The sequence below is a fragment of the Sesamum indicum genome, linkage group LG10 (assembly GCF_026168435.1).
Source record: "Sesamum indicum cultivar Baizhima isolate 11 linkage group LG10, ASM2616843v1, whole genome shotgun sequence".
Classification (NCBI taxonomy): Eukaryota; Viridiplantae; Streptophyta; class Magnoliopsida; order Lamiales; family Pedaliaceae; genus Sesamum; species Sesamum indicum.
The window spans coordinates 17,933,772-17,958,235 of NC_142666.1; the positions used below are offsets into that span (position 1 = coordinate 17,933,772).

At 33.0% G+C, this 24,464-nt stretch overlaps 4 protein-coding genes, 1 non-coding gene and 4 pseudogenes across 5 annotated transcripts; all 9 read right to left on the minus strand.

Annotated features, from left to right (window-relative positions):
- Positions 1–395: 395 nt before the first annotated feature.
- On the minus strand, positions 396–1,200 carry LOC110011240 (major allergen Pru ar 1 pseudogene; annotated as a pseudogene).
- A 1,853-nt stretch (positions 1,201–3,053) lies between these two features.
- Positions 3,054–3,788, minus strand: LOC105171803 (major allergen Pru ar 1 pseudogene; annotated as a pseudogene).
- Positions 3,789–5,799: 2,011 nt separating this feature from the next.
- LOC110012708 (major allergen Pru ar 1) lies at positions 5,800–6,530 on the minus strand. The gene has a single exon (XM_020697385.2). The coding sequence runs from the start codon at positions 6,431–6,433 to the stop codon at positions 5,954–5,956; it is 480 nt and encodes a 159-aa protein (XP_020553044.2). The 5' UTR covers positions 6,434–6,530; the 3' UTR covers positions 5,800–5,953.
- Positions 6,531–8,976: 2,446 nt separating this feature from the next.
- LOC105171804 (major allergen Pru ar 1) lies at positions 8,977–9,800 on the minus strand. The gene has a single exon (XM_011093034.3). The coding sequence runs from the start codon at positions 9,710–9,712 to the stop codon at positions 9,236–9,238; it is 477 nt and encodes a 158-aa protein (XP_011091336.1). The 5' UTR covers positions 9,713–9,800; the 3' UTR covers positions 8,977–9,235.
- Positions 9,801–11,529: 1,729 nt separating this feature from the next.
- Positions 11,530–12,303, minus strand: LOC105171802 (major allergen Pru ar 1). The gene has a single exon (XM_088885678.1). It carries the CDS (start codon positions 12,183–12,185, stop codon positions 11,709–11,711), a length of 477 nt encoding a protein of 158 aa, XP_088741804.1. The 5' UTR covers positions 12,186–12,303; the 3' UTR covers positions 11,530–11,708.
- Positions 12,304–15,220: 2,917 nt separating this feature from the next.
- LOC148786749 (major allergen Pru ar 1 pseudogene) lies at positions 15,221–16,045 on the minus strand (annotated as a pseudogene).
- A 497-nt stretch (positions 16,046–16,542) lies between these two features.
- On the minus strand, positions 16,543–16,614 carry TRNAE-UUC (transfer RNA glutamic acid (anticodon UUC)). Its single transcript has one exon. It is a non-coding gene; the product is annotated as a tRNA-Glu (tRNA).
- A 2,678-nt stretch (positions 16,615–19,292) lies between these two features.
- Positions 19,293–20,019, minus strand: LOC105171722 (major allergen Pru ar 1-like). The gene has a single exon (XM_011092925.3). It carries the CDS (start codon positions 19,915–19,917, stop codon positions 19,441–19,443), a length of 477 nt encoding a protein of 158 aa, XP_011091227.1. The 5' UTR covers positions 19,918–20,019; the 3' UTR covers positions 19,293–19,440.
- Positions 20,020–22,479: 2,460 nt separating this feature from the next.
- On the minus strand, positions 22,480–23,180 carry LOC105171723 (major allergen Pru ar 1 pseudogene; annotated as a pseudogene).
- Positions 23,181–24,464: the final 1,284 nt, after the last annotated feature.

Consider the following 24,464-nt stretch of genomic DNA (forward strand, 5'->3'; position numbering starts at 1 on the left):
ATTGCAATAAATGAAGGACAAAAATTATAAACTTCTTATATTGTGAGGGGAAGGTGCCTTTCAACTTGAAACAGTAACAATTAATATGCTGGATATTCTTTGGGATTAATATTTTTTATTTTTCTGATATTGATCGTAGATGAGATATAATATATAAAAATATTTTATTAATTTGTAAAACATTTAATGATTTCATCGTGCGTAATATAGATATAAAATTTTGCTAAAACAAAAAACTTAAAATTTATTAGATTGCATACTAATTACTCTATCAAATAATCAAATTTTCGCCAAAGGTAACTTCTCTAACATGAAGTGCAATAGAAAACACTACACCAAATTGTAATAGAAGATCCAATCCGTATCAGAACATTCCGAATCAAGTGATACCAAACTTAATTGCAATCTGAGAAACAATAACTTTTATTGAAATGGTACAGTAACTTACAACTTTAAGTTTATGATGCTACCTTCAAGCCCCCAAGTACATAACTCAAAATCAAGAACAAAATATCACAATAGAATCTTAAAAATAAGGGAAATTGTGCCTCAGGTTGTATAATTTGCTCTTAGGCATTGGCATGAAGGTAAGCCTCAATGGCCTTGAACATCTGCATTGCCTTCTCCTTTCCTTCCTTGATTTTCTCTTCATTGATCTCAACGTCGCCCTTGGTGTGGTAAATGCTCCTGTTCTTGCAGATGCATCCTCCATCTTCCGTCGGCACAATCTTCACATGATATGTGATGGATTCAAGAACGCCCGCCAGAGCATCACCCTCAACGATGGTGTAGCTGTGGGTCAAATTCTCCGTGTCAATAGCGTCAACACGGTGCTTAGCGCTCTTATACTGGCTGCCCTCACCAAAGTGGATGATCTTGACGGTTCCAACACCGCCATCTCCTTCCAAGATTTCGACGTTCTTAATAGCCTGAGGCATGATCTTAGGAATAAGGGTGTCTGCATCGAGGACAACGGCCTTAAACATCTTGGCGGCTGGGATTGAGGAAGGAATCTCAATATCGTAAGTGATGGCAACCATGATTGAAGGCTTTTACGTTTGAGTGCAAACTCAGAAGTAATTAATTGGAGATGAGAAAGAATGTCCAATAGGGTTGTTGATGTGGGTTTAGCAGAGGTGGTATTTATAGTGTGAGATAGAACGTTCTTCCGGACTAGCTACGTTCAGCCGTACAGATACAGACACAAAAAGTCAGTGAAACCAAAGCGAAGTAGCTGTGTGTTATTATGAACAGACCTAGTAGACTTAGCGCACTCCATGATAGACTTCTTTGGTTGGAATTTCCTGACTGCTTCTTCAGCATCTGACTTGCCGGGAGGCATCATCTATTTTTTTTGGTTGGTGATGGAATTGATCAGTTCTTGTCATGGTCGTAGAATTACACAACTCATAATACATCTTTTGGTGGGAAAAATGCATTTGTAATTAACACGTGTCGTGATATGTTACTTTTTCTAAATTGTACACTAATTACACGACAAGTGCATTGACATCAATTATTTTCGTTTGTAATTATGGTGGGGTGGCATTTTGGTCCCTCCGATTTTAATTTTACAATTCTAGACAAAAACATTAGATCATAGATCATGAGATGTTAATATAATTATTCCTTTAGAAAATGTAGAACATTAGGTCCAATTTTTTGCAAAGAGATCCCAATTTTGTTAGAAAATCACTAGAAAAAATTATCCCAATAGTTAGGAAATTAGAATGGAGCGTTGTTGGTAATTAGCAACAAATTTAGTAGGGGACAATGATTTTAGATTTTTGTGATTTCAAAAGTAATATTTGAAACGAGATATTTTCTTGCTATGACTAAAAAAAGAATTTTAATGTTTGGAGTTGACCTCGGCAGAAAGATTGACAAATTTCTCGCAAAATTTTACTAACTAGTATTTTTGTTAACAAAATTTCTAGTAATATCAGCAATAAAAATATTTAATGCTAAAATTAGCCACGAACTAATTAACAAGTAAATATTTTTTATGCTAATATTTTTTATGCTAATTTGTTGTTGACGTAAATTAGCAAAAATCCTACTATTTGACATAATCTTTTGTAGTGGATAACACATGCTTGGCACGGACAATCCCTTTTCCAACAAAAATGGCATTTTTCAGCAAATATTAGATCAAAAGTGTAAAACTAAATTACAATGGACCAAAAGTGACATCCCAAATTTATAGGACAAAAATTACATTTTTCTCATCTTTGGATAGGGACATCTTTAATTATTTAAAGCATGTTTGAACAACTAATTACTTGTGAGTTTTATTTGGACTTCAGGTCAGAGCACCCAATCATAGACTTGAGTGTTTGCTAATTATCACTAAGGAAAAATTGAATATTCACGATTACGATTTAAAAACTATGGTGTTTTGTATTGATCATTAATTTCTAAATCCTAAATCATCTGCTTATCCTCTAAAATTTTCTCTCCGAATCTTTGTAACAGGGTTTAAATGCATTTTAGTCCTACATCATTTTAATTTTCTCGAATTTAGTCCCTTTTTCCGTTAGAGTTCCCCTTTTTCCCTGAAAATTTTTGTGCATCTCATCTGATTTTTTAAAATTAGGATTACTATACTGATTGGCTAATTTTTGTCCTATAACTTTATCAGATAGCATATTGGTTTTGCACATTTTTTATTTTCATGATTTTAATCCTTTGTTTACTGGAGTTCATCCTTCTTATCAATGGAGGTGAATTTCGACGAAGAAAAGGACTAATGAAAATTAAAATGATGTAGGACCAAAATACTATTTTGAAAAGTTGAAGGATGAAAACACCAATATATGACCTAAATTACGGAGACCAGGAATACATTCAATCATTTCTAATAGTATATTGTTTTTGGACTAATGGTGCAAATTTTAACAAGACTTAGGATCAAAATAAAATCCTGCAACATGCAGAACCAAAGTGAAAATGATCCATTCTTATTGGATCGATATTGCAATTTTACCTGAAGGTAACATACTACCTCCTTCACAGGGAACTTTGTCAGCAAAATAATAGTATTAACGTAATCATAGGACAAAATGGAATGTATATATCAAACTTTTTGATTATGTGATCGAACAGATTCCAAAGAAAACCTTTAGTAAGGAAATTGCATCATCATACAAACTTGAAAGAACAAAAAATCACAAGTAATAGCAATGCAAACAAGGCTTGTAATTAGCTTTAGGCATCAGAATTGGCATGAAGGTAAGCCTCAATGGCCTTGAACATCTGCATTGCCTTCTCCTTTCCTTCCTTGATTTTCTCTTCAGTGATCTCAACGTCGCCCTTGGTGTGGTAAATGCTCCTGTTCTTGCAGATGCATCCTCCATCTTCCCTCGGCACAATCTTCACATGATATGTGATGGATTCAAGAACGCCGGCCAGAGCATCACCATCGACAATGGTGTAGCTGTGGGTCAAATTCTCCGTGTCAATAGCATCAACACGGTGCTTAGTGCTCTTATACTGGCTGCCGTCACCAAAATGGATGATCTTGACGGTTCCAACACCACCATCTCCTTCCAAGATCTCGACGTTCTTAATAGCCTGAGGCATGATCTTAGGAATAAGGGTGTCTGCATCGAGGACAACGGCCTTAAACATCTTGGCGGCTGGGATTGAGGAAGGAATCTCAATATCGTAAGTGATGGCACCCATGGCTATGATTTTCGAGTTGAAATTCTAACAAAGAAGGAATAAGAAAGCAAGATTTACTTTGTTGAAAAGGCTTGTCTTTGTGACTTAGTCTGATGCGAAATGCAAGAAGGCGAACATCTATTTATAACGTAGATAGAATGTTCTCTTGCACCCTTAGCGCAAAATATCCATATATGACTTTTCACCACCCCATGGTTGTAGCCCAAAATTGTTGAACTCAAGTCAATTCTTTTTGTCTACTACTGTCAACTACTCCAATACATATTATGATATTAAAATTTTGTGATTTCTCTCTCTGCTTGATTTTAGATGACGTGATCGTTTAATAATAATGAGATGAGTTCACGCTTTATAGGAAAAAAAATACAAGTTTAATTCTGTAATTTATAGAAGTCACATTTTTGGTCCTGTACGAATTGATTTTCACAATTTAATCCTATAACTTTAAAAATTTGGCAGTTTTCATCCTTTTTGGCCGGAAAATTGCATCTGATTTGCACATGACCCGGTTAAATTGCAATTTTAGTTTTGTAACTTAGAGGACATTAGCAATTTTAGTCCTATAATTTGGGAGATTAACATTTTTTGTCCTGCATGAATTTATTTATAAGACATTGCAAGTAGATTGCAATTTCCAGCCAATTTGGTCAGAAAAGGATTAAAATTGCCAAAACTATGAAACTATATAACTAAATTACGAAAATCAATTTATATAGGATTAAAAATGCCCACCCTCCTAAATTACAGGACTAAAATTACAATTTTTTCCGCTTTGGAGTGTGGACGCGGGCCTAATAAAGAGTGGGCATTCCATTTTTGACTAGTCTACTGGTAGATTCTCATGTACTTAATTGCTATTATTCTATGTAAACCATTTCTATAGATCTGTCACTTGATTAAGCTTCTTTCCAAATTGCATTAATTGATATTTTGCACGTCTTTATAGAAGTCAACTATGTAAGAACTTAACACATATCTCAATAGAAAACACTTAATTTAGAACTCAAATTTTTACAGAACATGTGGAACTAATATTGTACTCTTTTGACTCATTGGAGATGAATCAAATTTATATTCAAGTCTCATTCATTTTCATGATGACAATTATTGAACTGAGATGAAGTAGCACAGATTAGCTGCCCCAAGGTCCATTTTTCACGATATTGAGGAATAGGTGTGGTCAGCAAGGCGTCTAAATCACTTAATTTTTATATACGGTGCGTATGTATTAAATAAAACAGAAGATGAAATAGAATTTGGTAAAAATACCAATTCGTCGCGAACCCATGGACGTTAGGAAACGTATAGTTGTTTGTTTATTAGTTAAGACGTGGAGCTAGTAATGTTAAAAATATTAAAAATAACAAGTAAGCTTACAATATTTAGATTTAAAGACATTTTAATCATTCAAATTTGAGCCCTCTGGGATTTCAATGCTTTGTTTGTACAAGACAACAAATCCCTTGTAAAAAATTAACACGCGCGCAAATATTATTTGAATTTTTTTTTAGAAAAAGGGCAACATAACATGAGAATTGTTACAAAAGAGCAATGAAACCCTTGTGCGGAGGTAGTGAACTTATTTTTTAAATAGGGTAAATTATATTTGCCATATGAATTATGTCCACTTCTACACTTTGTCATCGATTTATTTTTTTAACTTACCGCCTCAACTTTGCAAAATTTATTTTGCCATATATGACCCTTTATTTATTTTTTTAACATTACAAGGCTGTGTATATATATATGAAAAGTATCACATCATATAATCCCTAAATATCACATGTGCACTGCATGTGATGGCCTTTTGACAAAAAAATTGATCGAAAAACAATTATAAATGGCAAAGTATAAAATTTAGTAAAGTTGAGATGGTAAGTTGACACAAAAAAAGTTTTTAGATGCCAAAATGTAAAAGCGATCATAAATTCAAATGACAAAAATATAATTAACCCTTTTAAATATTTAGATGGTTGTACATTGCATATTTTTTTTCAATTTAAGATCCTTATTAGGGAAATTTTTGTCATTTAGTATTGTCACGGGGTAAAATGTAATTAACTCTTTAAGAACAACTATGAATGTTCAAGAAAATTATCTGGGAAAAGTCGTGCCTTCAACAAATCAAAGCAGTGATATAATTTCACAAGAACAGTGAAAAGCAACAGTAGAATACAACTTATTCATCATACTCTCAAACTGTAAATGCAGACTCGAAAACAACGACAGAATACACACAAGTGATGATAGAGTCCAATTTGTGGGCATTTTAGGCATCAGGATTTGCTTGGAGGTAAGCCTCAATGGCCTTGAACATAGCCATGGCCCTCTCTTTCCCTTCCTTGATCTTCTCTTCACTAAGCTGAACATCGCCCTTGGTGTTATAAATGCTCCTGTTCTTGCAGATGCATCCTCCGTCTTCAGTCGGGACGATCTTGATATGATAAGTGATGGATTCAAGAGCGCCCATCAGAGCATCATCACCTTCGATAATGCTGTAGCTGTGAGTCAAATTTTCCGTGTCAAGAGCATCCACACGGTGCTTCACGCTCTTGTATTGGCTGTCTTCGCCGAAATGGATGAGCTTGACGGTTCCCACACCGCCGTCTCCTTCCAAGATTTCGACGTTTTTGATAGCCTGAGGCAGGATCTTGGGGATAAGGGTGTCTGAGTCGAGAACAACGGCCTTATACATCTTGGCTGCTGGGATAGAGGAAGGAATCTCCATATCATAAGTAATGGCACCCATGGCTAAAATCTTACAAGTCTGAGAGAAATGAAGGTGAGGAAAATGAGATCAAATGGCTCGGATTCTACTTTGCCTTTTGGTGGTGTGAGATATGAGAAGCAGTAAGGGGTATTTATAGTTCAAGATGGAAAGTTCTTGTGTGTGAATTAATATGTAAAACTTGACAGTAGACAGCCAAGTTGCTTGTTAATCATATTCAAAATTGATTATGACAGCACGAATACGTTGACCTCAACTATGTATAGAATGTGATTCTATTCACACACCGGAAGGACCCTTATGAATTGATAATTTAAGCATTAATCATATTTTTAGTCTTATGAGATAGGCATCCTTTCAGTTTTTGGTTTTATGGGATTTTCAAGATCGGGAAACTCGAGCGCAATTAGTTTTATCTTTTTCAGAATTTTTGAAATGATTTTAAAATTATGAAAACTCGATATATTAAGTCTTATGCTCAATTTTTTTTGTAAAAAAATAGACAACATGGGCACGTGCGATGAGCTTGTTCATCAGTTGTACGTGTGAACAATCAAGCTAACGGACACGTGCATTGCAGGTGTTCTTGCAGTCTAATTTTTGACAGAATCTTGGACATTGGACTAAATGTGTCCAGTTTTATTATTTTTGGGACTATTTTGAAAATTTCATAAACTAGAGGACTAACCGTGTTGTATTTTTTAATGATAGGACCATTTTAAAATTTTCATAAAGCATAAGACTAAAAGTATTGAACCTTTTATCCTATAGGACTAAAAGTACAATATTTCTATTAAACAGTTAATATTAGATAAATATTTATCAGCTTATTGCTGGAAATAAATCGAAAAGGAGTGTTTTTATTTTACAACTTTTGCTTTCAAACTATTTAAATAAAGTTGATTTAAATCAAAAGTTATAAGCAGTCCTCTATAAATTTTCCGCATCTTACTGGATATTAAATTATTTTTTCAAATATTCCAACTACATTTTTTTTCACTTTTATATATTTTAAAAATAAATTATGGAGAAGATTGTAAGTTAAACAGTAACAAAAATTGAGAATATCTAAAAATAAAAATGAAAAATGAAAAGAAATTGAAATGATGTTTAGAAAAATAACTTAATAATATAAAATTAAGCTGCATAAATTACTACGGAGTTACTTATGACTTTTAAGTTTTAACTTAAATTAATTAATTTAAGAGCAGAAATGGTAAATAAATTAAAATAACTTTATTTTCATCAATGTAAATACATATGGGACAGATGCAAATTAAAAGAAAAAGTAAACTTACAAAATCAATACAAATAACGTAAATGACTATTTGTTATCATATATTAAAAGGGGTTTCAGAATAAAATTTGACGAAACTTGTCAAATTTAAATGTGTAACACCAAATAAGTTTTTAGTAATAGTACCAAAAAAATTATTCATTGTATATGACATAAATAAATCATATTACAGATTTTGCAAAAGCATATATTTATATATATTTTGTTAATAGATATAGCATTAAATGTTATTCTTGATATATAACATTATCGTTCGATAATATTATCTAATATTATCAACAATATAATTAATTAGAGAATAGTAGGTACCAAAAAATATTATCACCGATTTAAATACATATCGGCCAAAATCGATCAAACATCACCCATTAATTTGAACCATGTCTAATACAATAATACATGCTTGTCTCATATGCACATGACAATTTGCCAGGAAAAAATTCATTGAATATTCTTTAAGCACAGTACAAATATATATATAAACAAAATAAAACTTGACCTTCAATAAAAATCCCCCAAAATCACTCCAAATCCCTAAAATCACTCCTGAAATACATACAACTCTATATGATATAAACATACAATATACATGTCTAATTAAGTAAATGCCCATGGACTAATTCTATGAGATTTCAGTTAAGAGATTAAGGTTGAGATTCGATAAATAAATATGAGATCATGAATTTAATAAATTAGATATATTAGTTCGTAACATGATTACATGAAATCAGTTTTTATTTCTAACGACAAACTTATGTTTTTATGTTTATTGATTACTTTGACGTTAATTTTTAGGTTACTTAAAATTATATTAATTTTCAAAAGCACTTCTAGTTAATAAGATTTAAGTTTTACTTCCAATTTCATGATATTGATTTATTTTTGTTTGAAATTTTTTAAGTTTATATTAGTGTTTTATATATTATTTTGAGGCTATTTCATTTTAAATTTTACCGTGCCTTAATGATTTTCTTAAAATTATTTAAAAGTCTCTTCTAAAAAATTAATTACGTTGAAAAATTATTTTTTTATTTATTTTTTATAATGGATATATTTATCATTATCTAAGGAGTTTAAAAGTATTAGGACGATTAAATAAATTTTTTATAGTATTTTATTCTATTAATACTAATTCTGAGTATTACTAGAAAAGTTACTTAAGTAAGGGCACGAGGGTCTTTTCACAATGGAGAACGAAATTTTAATGCAATTTAAATTCAAGAACTTATGAAAATTTAGAATTCATACTTTTAATGCAATTTTAAAATTCAAGAACTTATGAAAATTTAAATTCAAGATGATAAATTACATTGTTGCCATTAGAAATAACACTACTTTATGCATGAACCCAATACTTTGACAAAATTCTCAAACCTTTATAGAAACATATAGAGAGAAGCGGAGTTTAGAGCAAAATACAACTTATTCATGATAACCAGAATGTTCAAATGCATGCTTAGAAGAACAACTAAAAATCAAACAAGTAACAGTATTCATCAAACGAAAACATGTCGCAGTGATGGTTTTCAGGCATCTGGATTGGCATGGAGGTAAGCCTCAATGGCCTTGAACATCTGCATTGCCTTCTCCTTTCCTTCCTTGATTTTCTCTTCATTGATCTCAACGTCGCCCTTGGTGTGATAAATGCTCCTGTTCTTGCAGATGCATCCTCCATCTTCTGTCGGCACAATCTTGACATGATATGTGATGGATTCAAGAACGCCCGTCAGAGCATCACCCTCAACAATGGTGTAGCTGTGGGTCAAATTCTCCGTGTCAATAGCATCAACACGGTGCTTTGCGCTCTTATACTGGCTGCCCTCCCCAAAATGGATGATCTTGACGGTTCCCACTCCGCCATTTCCTTCCAAGATTTCGACGTTTTTAATAGCCTGAGGCATGATTTTAGGAATAACAGTGTCTGCATCAAGAACAACAGCCTTAAACATCTTGGCGGCTGGGATTGAGGAAGGAATCTCAATATCGTAAGTGATGGCAACCATGGCTGTGAATTTTTAAGCTGGAAGTGGCTTAGAGAAAATGGAATAAGAAGGAAGATGTAATACTGGATATTGCGATGGGAAATGGGAAGAAGCAGGGGTGGTATTTATAGTGTTAGCTCCCATGTTCTCTTGCATGACATAGTGCCAGAAATCCATGTCCTTTCTCTATTCAATGGTACGATTATAGCACAAAATTGTTGAATTGAAGTCAATTCCTTTTGTCTACTTTAATAATGAGGTTAGTTCAAGCTATAGTGTGTGAAGGCAGATATGGCCGCATTCCGTTTTCGACTAGTCTGCTACCTCTACATTGTCTGCTATCATTCCAAACCATTTTGATCAGCTATGGTTCAAACAATTCAACTATTTGAAGTATATAGTCATGATCATGAGAAGAAACAATCCGTGAACTAATAACGGGGATATGAGAGATGTTCCAACTACCCCATGTAAAGAGAAAAGAGTCAAATTATATCCTTATATTTTTTAAAATGGTACAAAAAACTCCTCTTACGCATTCTGAGTACCACACGTGCCTTTTTCAATTTATTTTATTTTTTAATTAAAAATAATTTTTACACCCTTATTTAAATATCGTTAAATCTTAATTCCAATCTATAGTTCAGATGTATTTAGTGAATTATTGGTGTAGATTTTATTTAATTTAAATCAAAGATTTATATTTAAATTTTTGTATACAATTAAAAGTTAAACAATATATTTTAAATATATATATATAGAATGGAGGGGGCGGAGGCGTTGGGTTTGGCGGGGAGACTAGGTGAAAATGGGGGCGGGCAGAGATGGAGGGGTGAGGGGTCGGCCAAGCAAGGAACTGGAGGTGGGTGACGAGACGGCCAGGCGAGATAAGGTTGTGTATTATACCAGCTCTCGTATAGGGGTCTTTTGCTTCTTTTCGAATTACATAGGGAGGTATTTCGATTAAAATAAAATTATAACAAGGTATTTTTGCATATATTTTATACTGCGAAGGAGTAAATTTTAATTTTTTTTTAATATATACATACTATGCGTACATAATATTTTTGTAAATAAAATAAATAAGATAATTTTTTATACACTTAGAGGAAGCAAATGCAATCCGCCTTAAAAGGCTTTGATGTGATTGAGCACATAATGTTCCTCCAAATTTGATTAGAGCACTCAATAATAGACTGCTCTCCGACTTCCCACAGTTAATTTTCAGTTTGGTCAATTTTCTTTTCTTATACTGAATACAAAACCAGAAAATAATTAAGTTGGTGTAGAATTATTTAATGACACTAGCAAAGAAAAATATATCTTAGTACTGAATGTTGAGAAGATTGAGACAAAGTAATAATTAATATGGTAAATTACAACGAGTTTTTATAGGGTTTGATATTATTATGAATATTTTTTCAATTTGGATGTTGGTCTGGTATCAATGGGCTATTATGTAATCTTTAGATAAAAGGTTTGGAATTATCAACTTTACCATTACTGTATTTTTTTTTCCTAAAAAAAATTGTAAAAAAACGGAGGAGGTGGACGGAAAATTTAAAAAACTATAAAGGAATTATTCACTTAGTCCAAAATAAAAAATTTAGAACATTTTAAAAAATAAGTAAAACTATAATTCATAATCCACAAGGGCATTTTGTTTAGTTTACTACAAAAAATGGATGAAAACTAAACAGATGCTAATGAAATTTGTCAGACAATCGTTAAAATTAGTAGGATAGTGATAACCTAAACAACAATGTGTCTATAATGATGCTAGACTTCATGACAGTCTTTTGTAATTTACCCTAATTAATAATGGCAGAATTCACAGGTTGTGATGGTAACAATTTTCATTATGAAATAGGGAAACCAACTTTGAAGAAAGATTACAACACAAAAGTACAAAATATGTTGAATACAGAAAGTGCAACATAAGTACTTCCAAACAAACAAAATATTACACAGGTAGCTAGTTATTGTATATTGAAAAGTTCAACGTGATGATCAGCATTTAAGCCTCTGGGTTGGCTTGGAGGTAAGCCTCAATTGCCTTGAACATGGCCATGGCTTTCTCTTTCCCTTCCTTGATTTTCTCTTCAGTCAGCTCAAACCCGCCCTTAGCCTGATAAATGCTCCTGTTCTTGCAAATGCATCCTCCGTCTTCAGTTGGAACGATCTTGACATGATAAGTAATTGACTCAAGACCCCCCATCAGAGCATCACCTTCAACAATGCTGTAGCTGTGGGTCAAATTTTCGGTGTCAAGAGCATCGACACGGTGTTTCACGCTCTTATACTGGCTGCCTTCCCCAAAATGGATGAGCTTGATTGTTCCCACACCGCCATCTCCTTCCAAGATCTCGACATTTTTGATCGCCTGAGGCATGATCTTTGGGATGAGGGTGTCTGCATCGAGGACGACGGCCTTATACATCTTGGCAGCTGGGATTGGGGAAGGAATCTCAATATCGTAAGTGATAGAGGCCATGATTAAAATGTTCAAAATTTGAAAGAAATAAACTTTAGGATAACGAAAATAGAGAGCAAGGAGGGTTGATCAAATGGCTAGTTGATTTCTAGTATGCCTTTGATGCTGTGAGGTATAATGAGAAGCAGAAGGGGTATTTATAGTTCAAAATGGAAAGTTCTCAAGTATGAATTAGTCCGTTCGACATGCTTGTAAATTTAATTAAAGTTTTATATGGTAGCACAGATTTCTTGACCCAAACTCAATGATTTCGGCATTTTTCAACTATTTATGAAACTTTAATTATTGGTCGGTTGGTGTGGGAATCGGAATAAAAGATGAGATGTCAGCCTTCATATTAGACTCACCATACAAAAAAGAACAGTGTTGCCTGGCATGAGTTAAGAATTTGTCAAAAATTACATGAAATTTTTAAATTGATTCTGAAAATTTTAAAAAATAGTCGTAGCAAATAGTCATTGACCACGGTCATGCAATGGTTGTGGACCGTGGTATCTGCGATTGTAGCTAAAATATTTAGCCATGACAAATATTTTTACCATGACTCTTAGCCATGATAAATAACTTTTTCTTGGTGAAAAATTTATGTTTTTTGCATCGAAGTTATCAATAAAAATAATTTATCATGATTTTTAGTTCATAGCTATTAAAATTGTAGCCAATAGCCATTTTTTTTCTAGTGCCAGTTACATTATATTAATAGTTTCGAATTAGTGACTATCAATTAAAAGTCCAAACAAATTGATTATTAATTGGGTTCTAAATTAAATGTGCATAATAAATTTGAACTTTATATATATGGAACATAATAAATTTAGAACAAGCATATACCAAATTTTGTGCCTTAAGCATCTTCATGGATTAATAATCCAAGGTAAGTACAAGTGTTTTTTCTTTATTTTGGATGCAGGATTGTTAATAAACCGGCATGGATGCAGGACTTTGAATGCTATTACTTGAACTCTGATCACAAAACATTATCTGTTGCTACATTTGCATCTATGCACAACTGTTTTTTTGGCCGCCTTAACTAACATGTAGGAGCCCAAGAACTGTGCACAAGCATGCAAACATAAAGACTGGAGAGTAGCCATGGATGGTGAGTTGGATGCCCTGGAGAAAAATAATACTTGGACAGTAACACCTATTCCTCAAGACAAAGAGCTATAGGTTGCTGATGGATTTTTAAACTTAAGCTAAATGCAGATGGATCAATGATTAGCACAAGCTAGACTGGTAGTCAAAGGCTACAACCAAGTAGAAGGGATGGATTATGTAGATAGTTTCTCTGTTGGCAATGGCAACTTCATTGCATTGGCATTTACCATGTGGATGTCAACAATGCATTTTTACATGGCAATTTGGAAGAAGAAATTTATATGGTACCACCTGAAGGTTATATTGTTTTAGACGGACATGTCTGCAAACTAAACAGGTCCTTGTGTGGTTTAAAACAAGCATCCAGACAGTGGAATGCAGAATTCACCACCAGAGTTCAAGAATATGGTTTTAGCCAGTTTATGCAATTCCCTTGCAAGCAACATTGGGATGCAGCTCTACGTCTACTGAGATATCTCAAAGGGACAACAAACAAAGGCTTATTTTCTCCTCAGATACATCAAAAGAACTAGTAGCCTACAGTATGCTGACTGGGCCTCTTGTGTGGATACTAGGGGATCACTCAAAGGGTTCTGCATATGTTTAGGATCCTCCTTGATATCATGGAAAACAAAGAAGCAACACACAGTTTCCAGGTCAACTACTTGATTGCCACTTGATAAGAGATAAGTATAAAGAAGGTTTTTTGGCTCCTAAACATGTGGCGTCTAGTGCACAACTAGCTGATGTATTCGCCAAGTTTGGCTTGGTTCATCTATTACCAAGTCCAACTTGGGGGGGATGGAAGAAGCAAGGCTGCTATTTATTGTGTAAAATGGAATGTTCTCTTGCAAGACTTAATGCCAGAAATCCAATGGGGTTTCTCTATTCAGTGGAACATTATAACCCCAAAATTGTTGAACTGAAGTCAATTCTTTTTGTCTACTCCAATAATGAGATTATTCATCAGAGTGTGAAGGCATGGCCTACTTTAAACAATGGGCATTCCGTTTCTGACTATCTGCTTCCTCTAGACTGTCAGTATAGTTATTCAACTTTCTCTTACTTTTTCATGAGAAGAAAAATTCCCTGAATTATTAACAGGGACAGTTTAATTTCTTCGTATCCGAAACATAATTTTTTTTAGATCATCTGTAACTTTTACGCCTTTCAAGTTAGTAAAAGAGAATTAATTATTTTACCGCAGAGGAGTGGATTGAAATACTTTTGGAAATGGGAAAAATACAATTTACCCCCTTGTCATATGAGACATGGGCAAATACCCCTGTGAACAAAGAATTAGAAAATTAACTCTTTTGGAAATACAAACAGATTGTAGTTTGCTGCTGAAATGTCCAGAATACATTCACTGCCTTAATTTAAACTAAATACAGATAATTTTCCTTACAGATTTTTTAAGAGCACACCACTGATCGAAAGCTCTGCTATTTCAAGATACTTACCATAATTCTATCTGCATTCCTGGATTGTTAATCATTTTTATCCGTAAAAGAAATGTCATGATATGGACGGACGTATCATACTCTACCTGCATAATGCTGGATATATAATAGATGGTCGAGAAAGTTAATTTTTCAGTTTGTTCAGACTTGTTCTTCCTGCTGCAAGATGCCTGCTGATGAAATCTGTTACCTTGCACGGATCCTTGGACGGCCGGAATTTGCAAATAAAATCGAATAGAAAACCAGAAAATAAATTTGGTTTATCTTTGACTTGAGCCAAAATTTGTATAGAAAATACTTATGTTGGTATAGAAATGACATTAGTAAGGCAACATCCGAGTACGCATCGATCAGTACTCAGTTGGTATCTATGTTCCTCAAAATTTCTGTGCCAAGACTACTTGCATTCATGTTGGATGATATATATATTAGCTGTAAGATGCTATGAAGAACTATAAATGTTGACAAGATTGATTAAGTAATAATAATGGTATAATTCGCAGGTTGTAACTTCTTTAAATTCACAGTATGAAGCAGGAAATCCAACTTAGATGAAAGGATACAATTACACAAACGTACAGAATATATTCAATACAGAAAGTGCAGCATAAGTACTTGCAAACAAACAAAATATTACACAAGTAGTAGTATGCAAAAATTCAGTATGTAATTAATGACCAGCATTTAAGCCTCTGGGTTGGCTTGGAGGTACGCCTCAATTGCCTTGAACATGGCCATGGCCTTCTCTTTCCCTTCCTTGATTTTCTCTTCACTAAGCTCAAACCCGTCCTTGGCGTGATAAATGCTCCTGTTCTTGCAAATGCATCCTCCATCTTCAGTCGGAACGATCTTGACATGATAAGTAATCGACTCAAGACCGCCCATCAAAGCATCGCCTTCAACAATGCTGTAGCTGTGGGTCAAATTTTCGGTGTCAAGAGCATCAACACGATGTTTCACGCTCTTGTACTGGCTGCCTTCCCCAAAATGGATGAGCTTGACGGTTCCCACACCGCCATCCCCTTCCAAGATCTCGACGTTTTTGATTGCTTGAGGCATGATCTTTGGGATGAGGGTGTCTGCATCGAGGACGACGGCCTTATACATCTTAGCAGCTGGGACTGGGGAAGGAATCTCAATATCGTAAGTGATAGGAGCCATGGTTAAAATGTTCAAAATTTGAAAGAAATGAACTTTAGGAAAATGGAAATAATGAGCAAGTTAATTTGTAGTATGCCTTTGATGCTGTGAGGTATGATGAGAAGCAGAAGGGGTATTTATAGTTCAAATGGAAAGTTCTCAAGTTTGAATTGATCGCTTCCACTTGCTTGTAAATATAATCAAAGTTTCATATTTGTATATATATTGAGAGGCGGCAGCACAGATTTGTTGACCACAAACTCAATTATTTCTGCATTCGAACTATTTATGAAACTTTAATTATTGGTCGTTTGGTGTGGGAATCGGAATAAAAGATGGGCCGTCAGCACTTCATATTAAACTCACCACACCCAAAAAAAAAAAAAAAGAGAAATTTTGTCTACATTATCAATTATTATTAAATAAAATTAGTACAAAAATTTAATTTTTAACCACAATTAACTAATATTATCATGATTTATTATAATTAATATTTTAATTTCGTGTAAAACAAACACTAATAATAATTGTGTTTGTGGTAAATTAATATTTACAATGATTTTTTATTTTCGAGAATAATAATTAATCTTGACAACATATGAAATTTCTGAAATGACTAAAATGAAATGTTCCAAAACCTTTAGACTTCATAAAAATTCCGTTGCCGGGAATCGAACCCGGGTCTCCTGGGTGAAAGCCAGACATCCTAACCGCTGGACGACAACGGATGATGTGAATTGTCGACTGGTTTTTCATAGTTGTTGCATGGCCTTCACTGTGCAGTGTGCATCATAAGATCCCCCTTGATTAATATTTTGATTTCTGGAGCTTAATTTTCCTTTACAGGTATGATCAAAATTCTTTTTTTACCCTCAGTTTTGTGCTTTAATTACATCATTTATTATAAATAAAATTTAATGATGGATTCAATATATCATAATTCAAAATAAACACGTTCAGACCAGATCAAAAATAACAAATTACTATAGAGGTAGATTTACACCCTTTTTTTCCTTATTTGACCATAAAAATTAACCGTATATGACAAGAAGTTATCTTTTATTGGATTTCAAATAATGTATCCATGTATTATTATCTCTGCAACAATCCTTTTTAGATTTTTAATAACTTCAATATGAGAAGACTTTTTGTGATTCCAAAGATCATAACCCGTCTTTGGGGAATTTATTAAAACAATGCAAAAAAAAAAAAAAAAAAAGTTAATAAAGTAGAGTGAAAATGAAAGGATTAGAAAAGTGCCACAATTTTTTATTTTAAAAAAAAAAATTCCTTATGTCACCGCGGTCACAAACCGCGGTGACATTGTTTTTTTTTAAAAAAAAACTTTTTAATGTGTCACCGCGGTTCAAAACCGCGGTGACAAATTTTTTTTTTTTAAAAAAAAAATTATTTTATTTTACGACGAATAGCTGTCAATTTCTTATTAAAATTTCGACACTATTATGGCGAGTTGTTAACCATCAAATATACCGTTCGACTCCTATTGATGAGACGAACATTTCCCCACAAACAATTTCAAGTTTTATCAATCGTAAATAATGAATTTTTAGCACGAACACCGCACCTTTCGGCCGTCGATTCGCCGCCACCGGAGCGGCCCACGATCACGAACAACCACCACTGGACTCGCCTCGACCTAACGGTTCTAACGAGACCAACCTAGTTCAATTTTATTAAATATTTGTTAAGATATGAAAATTTGAAGTTTTTCCGCCGAAAATTCGCGTTAAAGCTGTTTGCTGTCATTTCTCCACCGTGAGGACGAATCACAGATTAAGACCATAACCGTTCAAATCCTGTCGTCCAGACGATTCCAACAAGACCAATCTTGCTCAATTTCATCAAGTATTTATTTGTTCAATTAAAATACATATGTTTTAAAATAGTCATAATTTTATTAAATTCTATTTATTAATTAATAATACTATTTATAATAATTAATTAATTAATAATACTATTTATAACTAATTAATAATTAATAATTAAATTTATAATTAATTAATAATACTATTTATAATTAATTAATAATTAATAATTAATAATACTATTTAGATCAGTCTTGCTCAATTTCATCAAGTATTTGTTGAAATTTAAAAATTTAAAGATTTTTCCACTAAAAATTCGCTGAAATTGTTTGTCAAATTTATTTTCTTTTTTTTTTATTTGTTCAATTAAAATACATATATTTTAAAATATTTGTAGTTTTATTAAATTCTATTTAGTTAATTATAAATAGTATTATTAATTAATTATAAATAGTATTATTAATTAATTAAATAAAATTTAATAAAATTATAACTATTTAAAAAATTGAACAAACAAATGCTTAATGAAATTAAGCAAGATTGGTCTTGTTGGAATCGTCTGGACGACAGGATTCAAACGGCTATGGTCTTAATCTGTGATTCGTCCTCACGGTGGAGAAGTGGCAGCAAACAGATTCAGCGCGAATTTTCGGCGGAAAAACTTCAAATTTTCATATCTTAACAAATATTTAATAAAATTGAACTAGGTTGGTCTCGTTAGAACCGTTAGGTCGAGGCGAGTCCAGTGGTGGTTGTTCGTGATCGTGGGTTGCTCCGGTGGCGGCGAATCGACGGCCGAAAGGTGCGGTGTTCGTGCTAAAAATTCATTATTTACGATTGATAAAACTTGAAATTGTTTGTGGGGAAATGTTCGTCTCATTAATGGGAGTCGAACGGTATATTTGATGGTTGACAACTCGCCATAACAGTGTCGAAATTTTAACGAGAAGTTGATAGTAATTCATCGTAAAATAAAATAATTTTTTTTTAAAAAAAAAAATTTGTCACCGCGGTTTTGAACGCGGTGACACATTAAAATTTTTTTTTTTTAAAGAACAATGTCACCGCGGTTTGTGACCGCGGTGACATAAGGAATTTTTTTTTTAAAATAAAAAATGGTGCGGTGCCACTCACTTTTTCTAACCCTTTCATTTTCACTCTACTTTATTAACTTTTTTTTTTTTTTGCATTTTTTTAATAAATTCCCCGTCTTTCTTTGATTTCAGGTTGATCCCCACAATTTTTTCCATAGAGCCCTATTAGATTAAAAAGAAATATAATTTTTCACTATGATTAATTAACATGATTAAAAATAAAAAAAATTATGATGATACTAATTAATCATGGTTGCGCAACGGCTATTAGCCGTTGTTTATGTAAGCGAGCCAAAATATTTGCTATAACTGATTTTATAGGTAAAACCATTGCGAATATTGACTAACCATGGTCAAACTTTAAGTTTTTGCATCGTTTTTCTTTGATCGTGGCGGATGGTATTGATTTATTATAATTTTTTAAGCCATAATTACTAATCCATTTTTTTATAGTATGGTGGAACAACCCCAATCACCAATATAAAATTTAATAGAAATCCAAAAAACACTCACTTTTATTGAAATGATTCAGTAACACAGTGCATCTTTTCATGATGGCAGAAAACCCAATTACACAGTATCATAACATATATAGTGCAATATTAGTGCCTCAGGTTGCATACATCTTCAGCTCTTAGGCATCAGGATTGGCATGGAGGTAAGCCTCAATGGCCTTGAACATCTGCCCGGCCTTCTCCTTTCCTTCCTTGATCTTCTCTTCGTTAATCTCAACATCTCCCTTGGTGTGGTAAATGCTCCTGTTCTTGCAGATGCATCCTCCATCTTCCGTCGGCACAATCTTGACATGATAAGTAATGGATTCAAGAACGCCCGCCAGAGCATCACCCTCCACAATGGTGTAGCTGTGGGTCAAATTTTCCTTGTCAATAGCATCGACACGGTGCTTCACGCTCTTATACTGGCTGCCTTCGCCAAAATGGACGAGCTTGATGGTTCCCACGCCACCGTCTCCCTCCAGGATCTCGACACTCTTGATGGCCTGAGGCATGATCTTAGGAATAAGGGTGTCTGCATCGAGAACGAGGGCCTTAAACATCTTGTTGGCCGGGATTGAAGAAGGAATCTCCATATCATAAGTGATGGCACCCATGGCTATGATTCTTGAGCTACAAAGTGATATAGATAAAAGGGATTGATCTATTGAATGTTTTGGCTATTAGGCTTATGATAGTGATGATGAGAAATGGAAAAATCAGTGCTGCTATTTATAGTACAAATAGAAGGTTCTGTTGCGGATCGATATCCTATGTAATTGTCTAGGTACAGTAAGGACTGCCTGGATTTTCAACACTGTTAGCCTCCAATGTAGTTGAACCCAAGTCAATTATTTATGTAAGCATTTATGAACTGATTTAACATTAAGTATTAGATATTTTATATGTAAGCACTCCATTGTGGACTGACTCTTGCTATTATCAGAGGATGTGGTTTATATGAACGCATTATTGTGAGGATAAATTCTAATTTAGATTGGATTTGGTCAAATTTACATTAGTTATACAATAAATATAATATACTTATTCTATGATTGATGTACAGTTTAAAAAAAAATGATGAATTATATGTCAAATATATCGTACTTGCCGAGAAACTAGTTATTTAATTATTATCATATGAAGTTGACCTTTAGGTCAAAGTCTTTTGCTAGGTTGATCTTTCAAAAGCGTGTTGAACCAGTGTAATTCATAAGAAACTTTCAAACCATAATTTGTAGAGATCAAGTGCTCGAGGGTTGAATTGAATTTTCTATTTTAAACTTTATTTTATTTAATATATTTAAATATTACGTATGTAAAGATAATATTATTTATTTTTATTTGAGCAAATTTTTTATATATATTGTGTATATATGTTAAATAAAATAAAAAATAAAATAAAATTTGAAATAGAAAATCAAGTCCCACCAACCATATATAGGTTGATCTGCTCTTTTTTTTATATTTATATTTTTATTAATAATGACTTCTAGTTTCTCATGTGATGATATGGCATTTTTCGTGTACTTTTCGTTTAAATTTGACAATTGACGTTAGTAATTTTTTGAAAAATAGTACATTTGGTAAAAGATGCCATTTTTGTCTGAAAAAGATACATGCTTGACACATGACAATAAAATTAGTATTTTTGGACAAAAATTGTATTAAATATGTTACTCTTTATATATATATATATACATATATTATCCTTCATTACAAAATTAAAATATAAGTGGAAACAAAGTGTCATCCCCATGAGTTATAAAATGAAAAATGCATTTTTTTTTTCTCTTCTGACTTCCCCTGTTGTGATCACTAGAAAAAAATTAATATTGGCTAGAACATTAATGACTATGATAAAAAATTATGGGAAATGATTATTATTGACTATAACTAAATAAAATCGATGCAAAAAACTAATTTTCTATCATGAAAAAATTATTTGCCACTGCTAAGAGCCGTGATTAAAACATTTGCAATGATTTTTAGCCATCGTAAATGTTTTAGCCACCCGCGCAAAAACTACGACCAACAACTGTTGCGCGGCGATGGTGAATAATTATTTGCTACGGCTATTTGTTATTAATCATGATAATTAACCGTAGTTAAATGCTATAATTTTTCTAGTAGATATATATAGTCTGAATTATTAGTTCCTTTGGACCCATGCCACTTGGACTTCATCCTCAATCTATTCTAGTTTTTCCTGTGAATTGGGAAAAAATATAAAGATAAAAGGACTGACAACATCTTTTGGCATAATTACATTTTTGATTTTGTAATTATAAATTATTAGTATTTTAATCTTGTAACTTATTTTATATATATATAGTTATTTTTTTGACATATTTAATCCCGAACATCTCATATTTAATTCTATTTTGATAAATTTAGTCATGTACTGATAATTTGGATTCCCTTTGATATCGATGTAGATATCATTTTTTGTCATATAACTATAAATTATTAACACTGAAATTATTAATATGGGAATGAATTTGCTAAAAAATAATCAAATGTGAGATGTTAAAAATTAAGTTGATTAAATATATAAATATAATAAATTATTGGATGATTTATAGTTAGAGGGCAAAAAATGTAACTCTATCAAATCTGTAATTGTTTGGTTGCTTGAAATTTTACAGAAGTAAGAATTCTTATAATTAGGTAGTAGAAACGCATGTAAGGACAAAGAACAGAAAAGTCAAACAACTCTATATATATGTTTAATTAATAGCCTTTCAACTTTATATTCTTTGCAATTAATATTCTTTTTTTGGAATAAATTATAGCTACCTTTTTTCAGATTTAACATAATTACGAATACTCTCTCATTATTGGTGGTGAGTGGTGGTGGTAAATCATTTTTTGTCACGTCAGCATCCACATAAGCTGACTGTGTAAGTAATGTCGATTTGTCGCCAAATCATAATCCCCAATTTGATTTGTTAATTTTCGGTCGCTTTTGGTCGAAAGGATCAAAATTACTATAAATTTAAAACATAAAGGACTAAAATTGTCAATCTCATAGTTACGACTTACGAGACTAATTTTGCGAACTCCATACATAGAGAACTAATTTTGCAATTTTGCACACAAAATATTACACCAACTTATACTACAACATCCAATTAATCCATACCACAACATTCTAAATCAACCCATATCAGACATAATAGCAAGCGAACAAACAATATCTTTTATTGAAATGACATAACAAAGTACAGTTTTAATTTTATGATGGTTGAAAACCCAAATACACAACTCAAAAGAACAAAATATCACACTAGTACGTGCCTCAGATCGTATATTTAGCTCTTATGCATTGGCTTGGAGGTAAGCTTCAATGGCCTTGAACATCTGCATTGCCTTCTCCTTTCCTTCCTTGATCTTCTCTTCATTAATCTCAACGTCGCCCTTGGTGTGGTAAATGCTCCTGTTCTTGCAGATGCATCCTCCATCTTCCGTCGGCACAATCTTCACGATATGTGATGGATTCAAGAACGCCCGCCAGAGCATCACCCTCCACAATGGTGTAGCTGTGGGTCAAATTCTCCGTATCAATAGCATCAACACGGTGCTTAGCGCTCTTATACTGGCTACCCTCACCGAAATGGATGATCTTGACGGTTCCCACACCACCGTCTCCTTCCAAGATTTCGACGTTTTTAATAGCCTGGGGCATGATCTTAGGAATAAGAGTGTCGGCATCGAGAACAACAGCCTTAAACATCTTGGCGGCCGGGATTGAGGAAGGAATCTCAATATCGTAAGTGATGGCACCCATGGCTGTGTTTTTGAAGCTTGAAATGATTAGAGAGAAGGTAATTTGTTAAACGGCTGGGCTGAGTGATGGGAGATGTAAGAAGTAGAGCTGCTATTTATAGTGTAGAATAGAAGATTCGCTTGCAGATTGATATCCAACTTGCATGTCATGTGTCCGGATTTGTCAATGGCTGTAGCCCAATATAGTTGAACTGAAGTCAGTTAATTTTTTGTGGAATTACGTACTGATCTAACAATGCAGACAAAGATGGCTGTAAACAGTGAGCAGGTCATTGTGGACTAGATAGCGTGTTTGTCATTATTAAATGGATGCTGGTTTTCTTACATATCTATGCATTAGTTGCAAACCACACCTTCTTTGATTATTATCAATGAAGTAGGGACAATGGGGCAAGAGGGGAACAATTTTCATTGACTTGTCTTCTAATTGACAAACTTTTATTCAGTCTATTCAGACTTCTTCCTGCTACATACTTCTTTCTTAATCTCATTTGGTTACCCCTAAAAGAAATTGGATGGAGAGATTGTAATTTTAATCCCACAATTATAGGGATGGCAATTTTTATCTTGTTGAAATTCAATTGCCACATTAAGCCTTGTAATTTTAAAAATTAGCATATCAAGGACAAAATTCGTCGAAAATTACAAATTTAGCCGGTGTTCAGCATGTGCACCTCATGTGTGTCCAAATTTGGCCAGATCTGTATTTTGCCGTTTTAGTCATTTTGTCATTTTAGAAAACCAAATAGGTCCTATAACTTTTAAATTTTCATGATTTTGGTTCATCAATCGCTAGAATTTGCAAATATTGTTCGAAAAGCACATGCTTTTTTTAATTTGGGCTTTTGTTATCATTGATCAGTTCCTGGCAATACAAAAGCAAATTTTGGTCCAATATTTTTAAAATTTTGATCTTTTAATCCTTTACCTTTCTAAGATAGTTAAATAGGTTCTATAATTTTTTTTTTTTTTGCGATTTTGGTTCATTAAATAAACCAATGGGGACAAAAACCTCAAATCAAAAAAAAAAAAGCACGCGTAGGGTGCATGCTTTTTTTTTTTTCGGCAACATTTGCAAACTCTCATGATTGAGGGATCAAAATCGCGAGAAATTAAAAAATTACAAGACCTCTCCTCTACTCTAAAAAGATAAAAACATTAAAATATCAAAATGTAAAAAATACAAGATGAAAATTACATTTAATTCGTTTGCCTTCAATTTGTCATTTTTTTCTCTTTAAATCGTAGAGCATATTACCAAATTCAATTCCCAGAGGACTGAAGTTGCGTCTCCAACTCAAGTTATGAGATCAAAATTATAATTTTCTCTATGAACGGCATAAAGTATTTATCTGTATGAAATATTTTTCAACAA

What these genes read in the sequence shown, in the direction of transcription:
- LOC110012708 (XM_020697385.2), bottom strand. Translation starts at nt 6,433, where the DNA reads ATGGGTGCCATTACTTATGATATGGAGATTCCTTCCTCTATCCCAGCA.
- LOC105171804 (XM_011093034.3), bottom strand. Translation starts at nt 9,712, where the DNA reads ATGGTTGCCATCACTTACGATATTGAGATTCCTTCCTCAATCCCAGCC.
- LOC105171802 (XM_088885678.1), bottom strand. Translation starts at nt 12,185, where the DNA reads ATGGCCTCTATCACTTACGATATTGAGATTCCTTCCCCAATCCCAGCT.
- LOC105171722 (XM_011092925.3), bottom strand. Translation starts at nt 19,917, where the DNA reads ATGGGTGCCATCACTTATGATATGGAGATTCCTTCTTCAATCCCGGCC.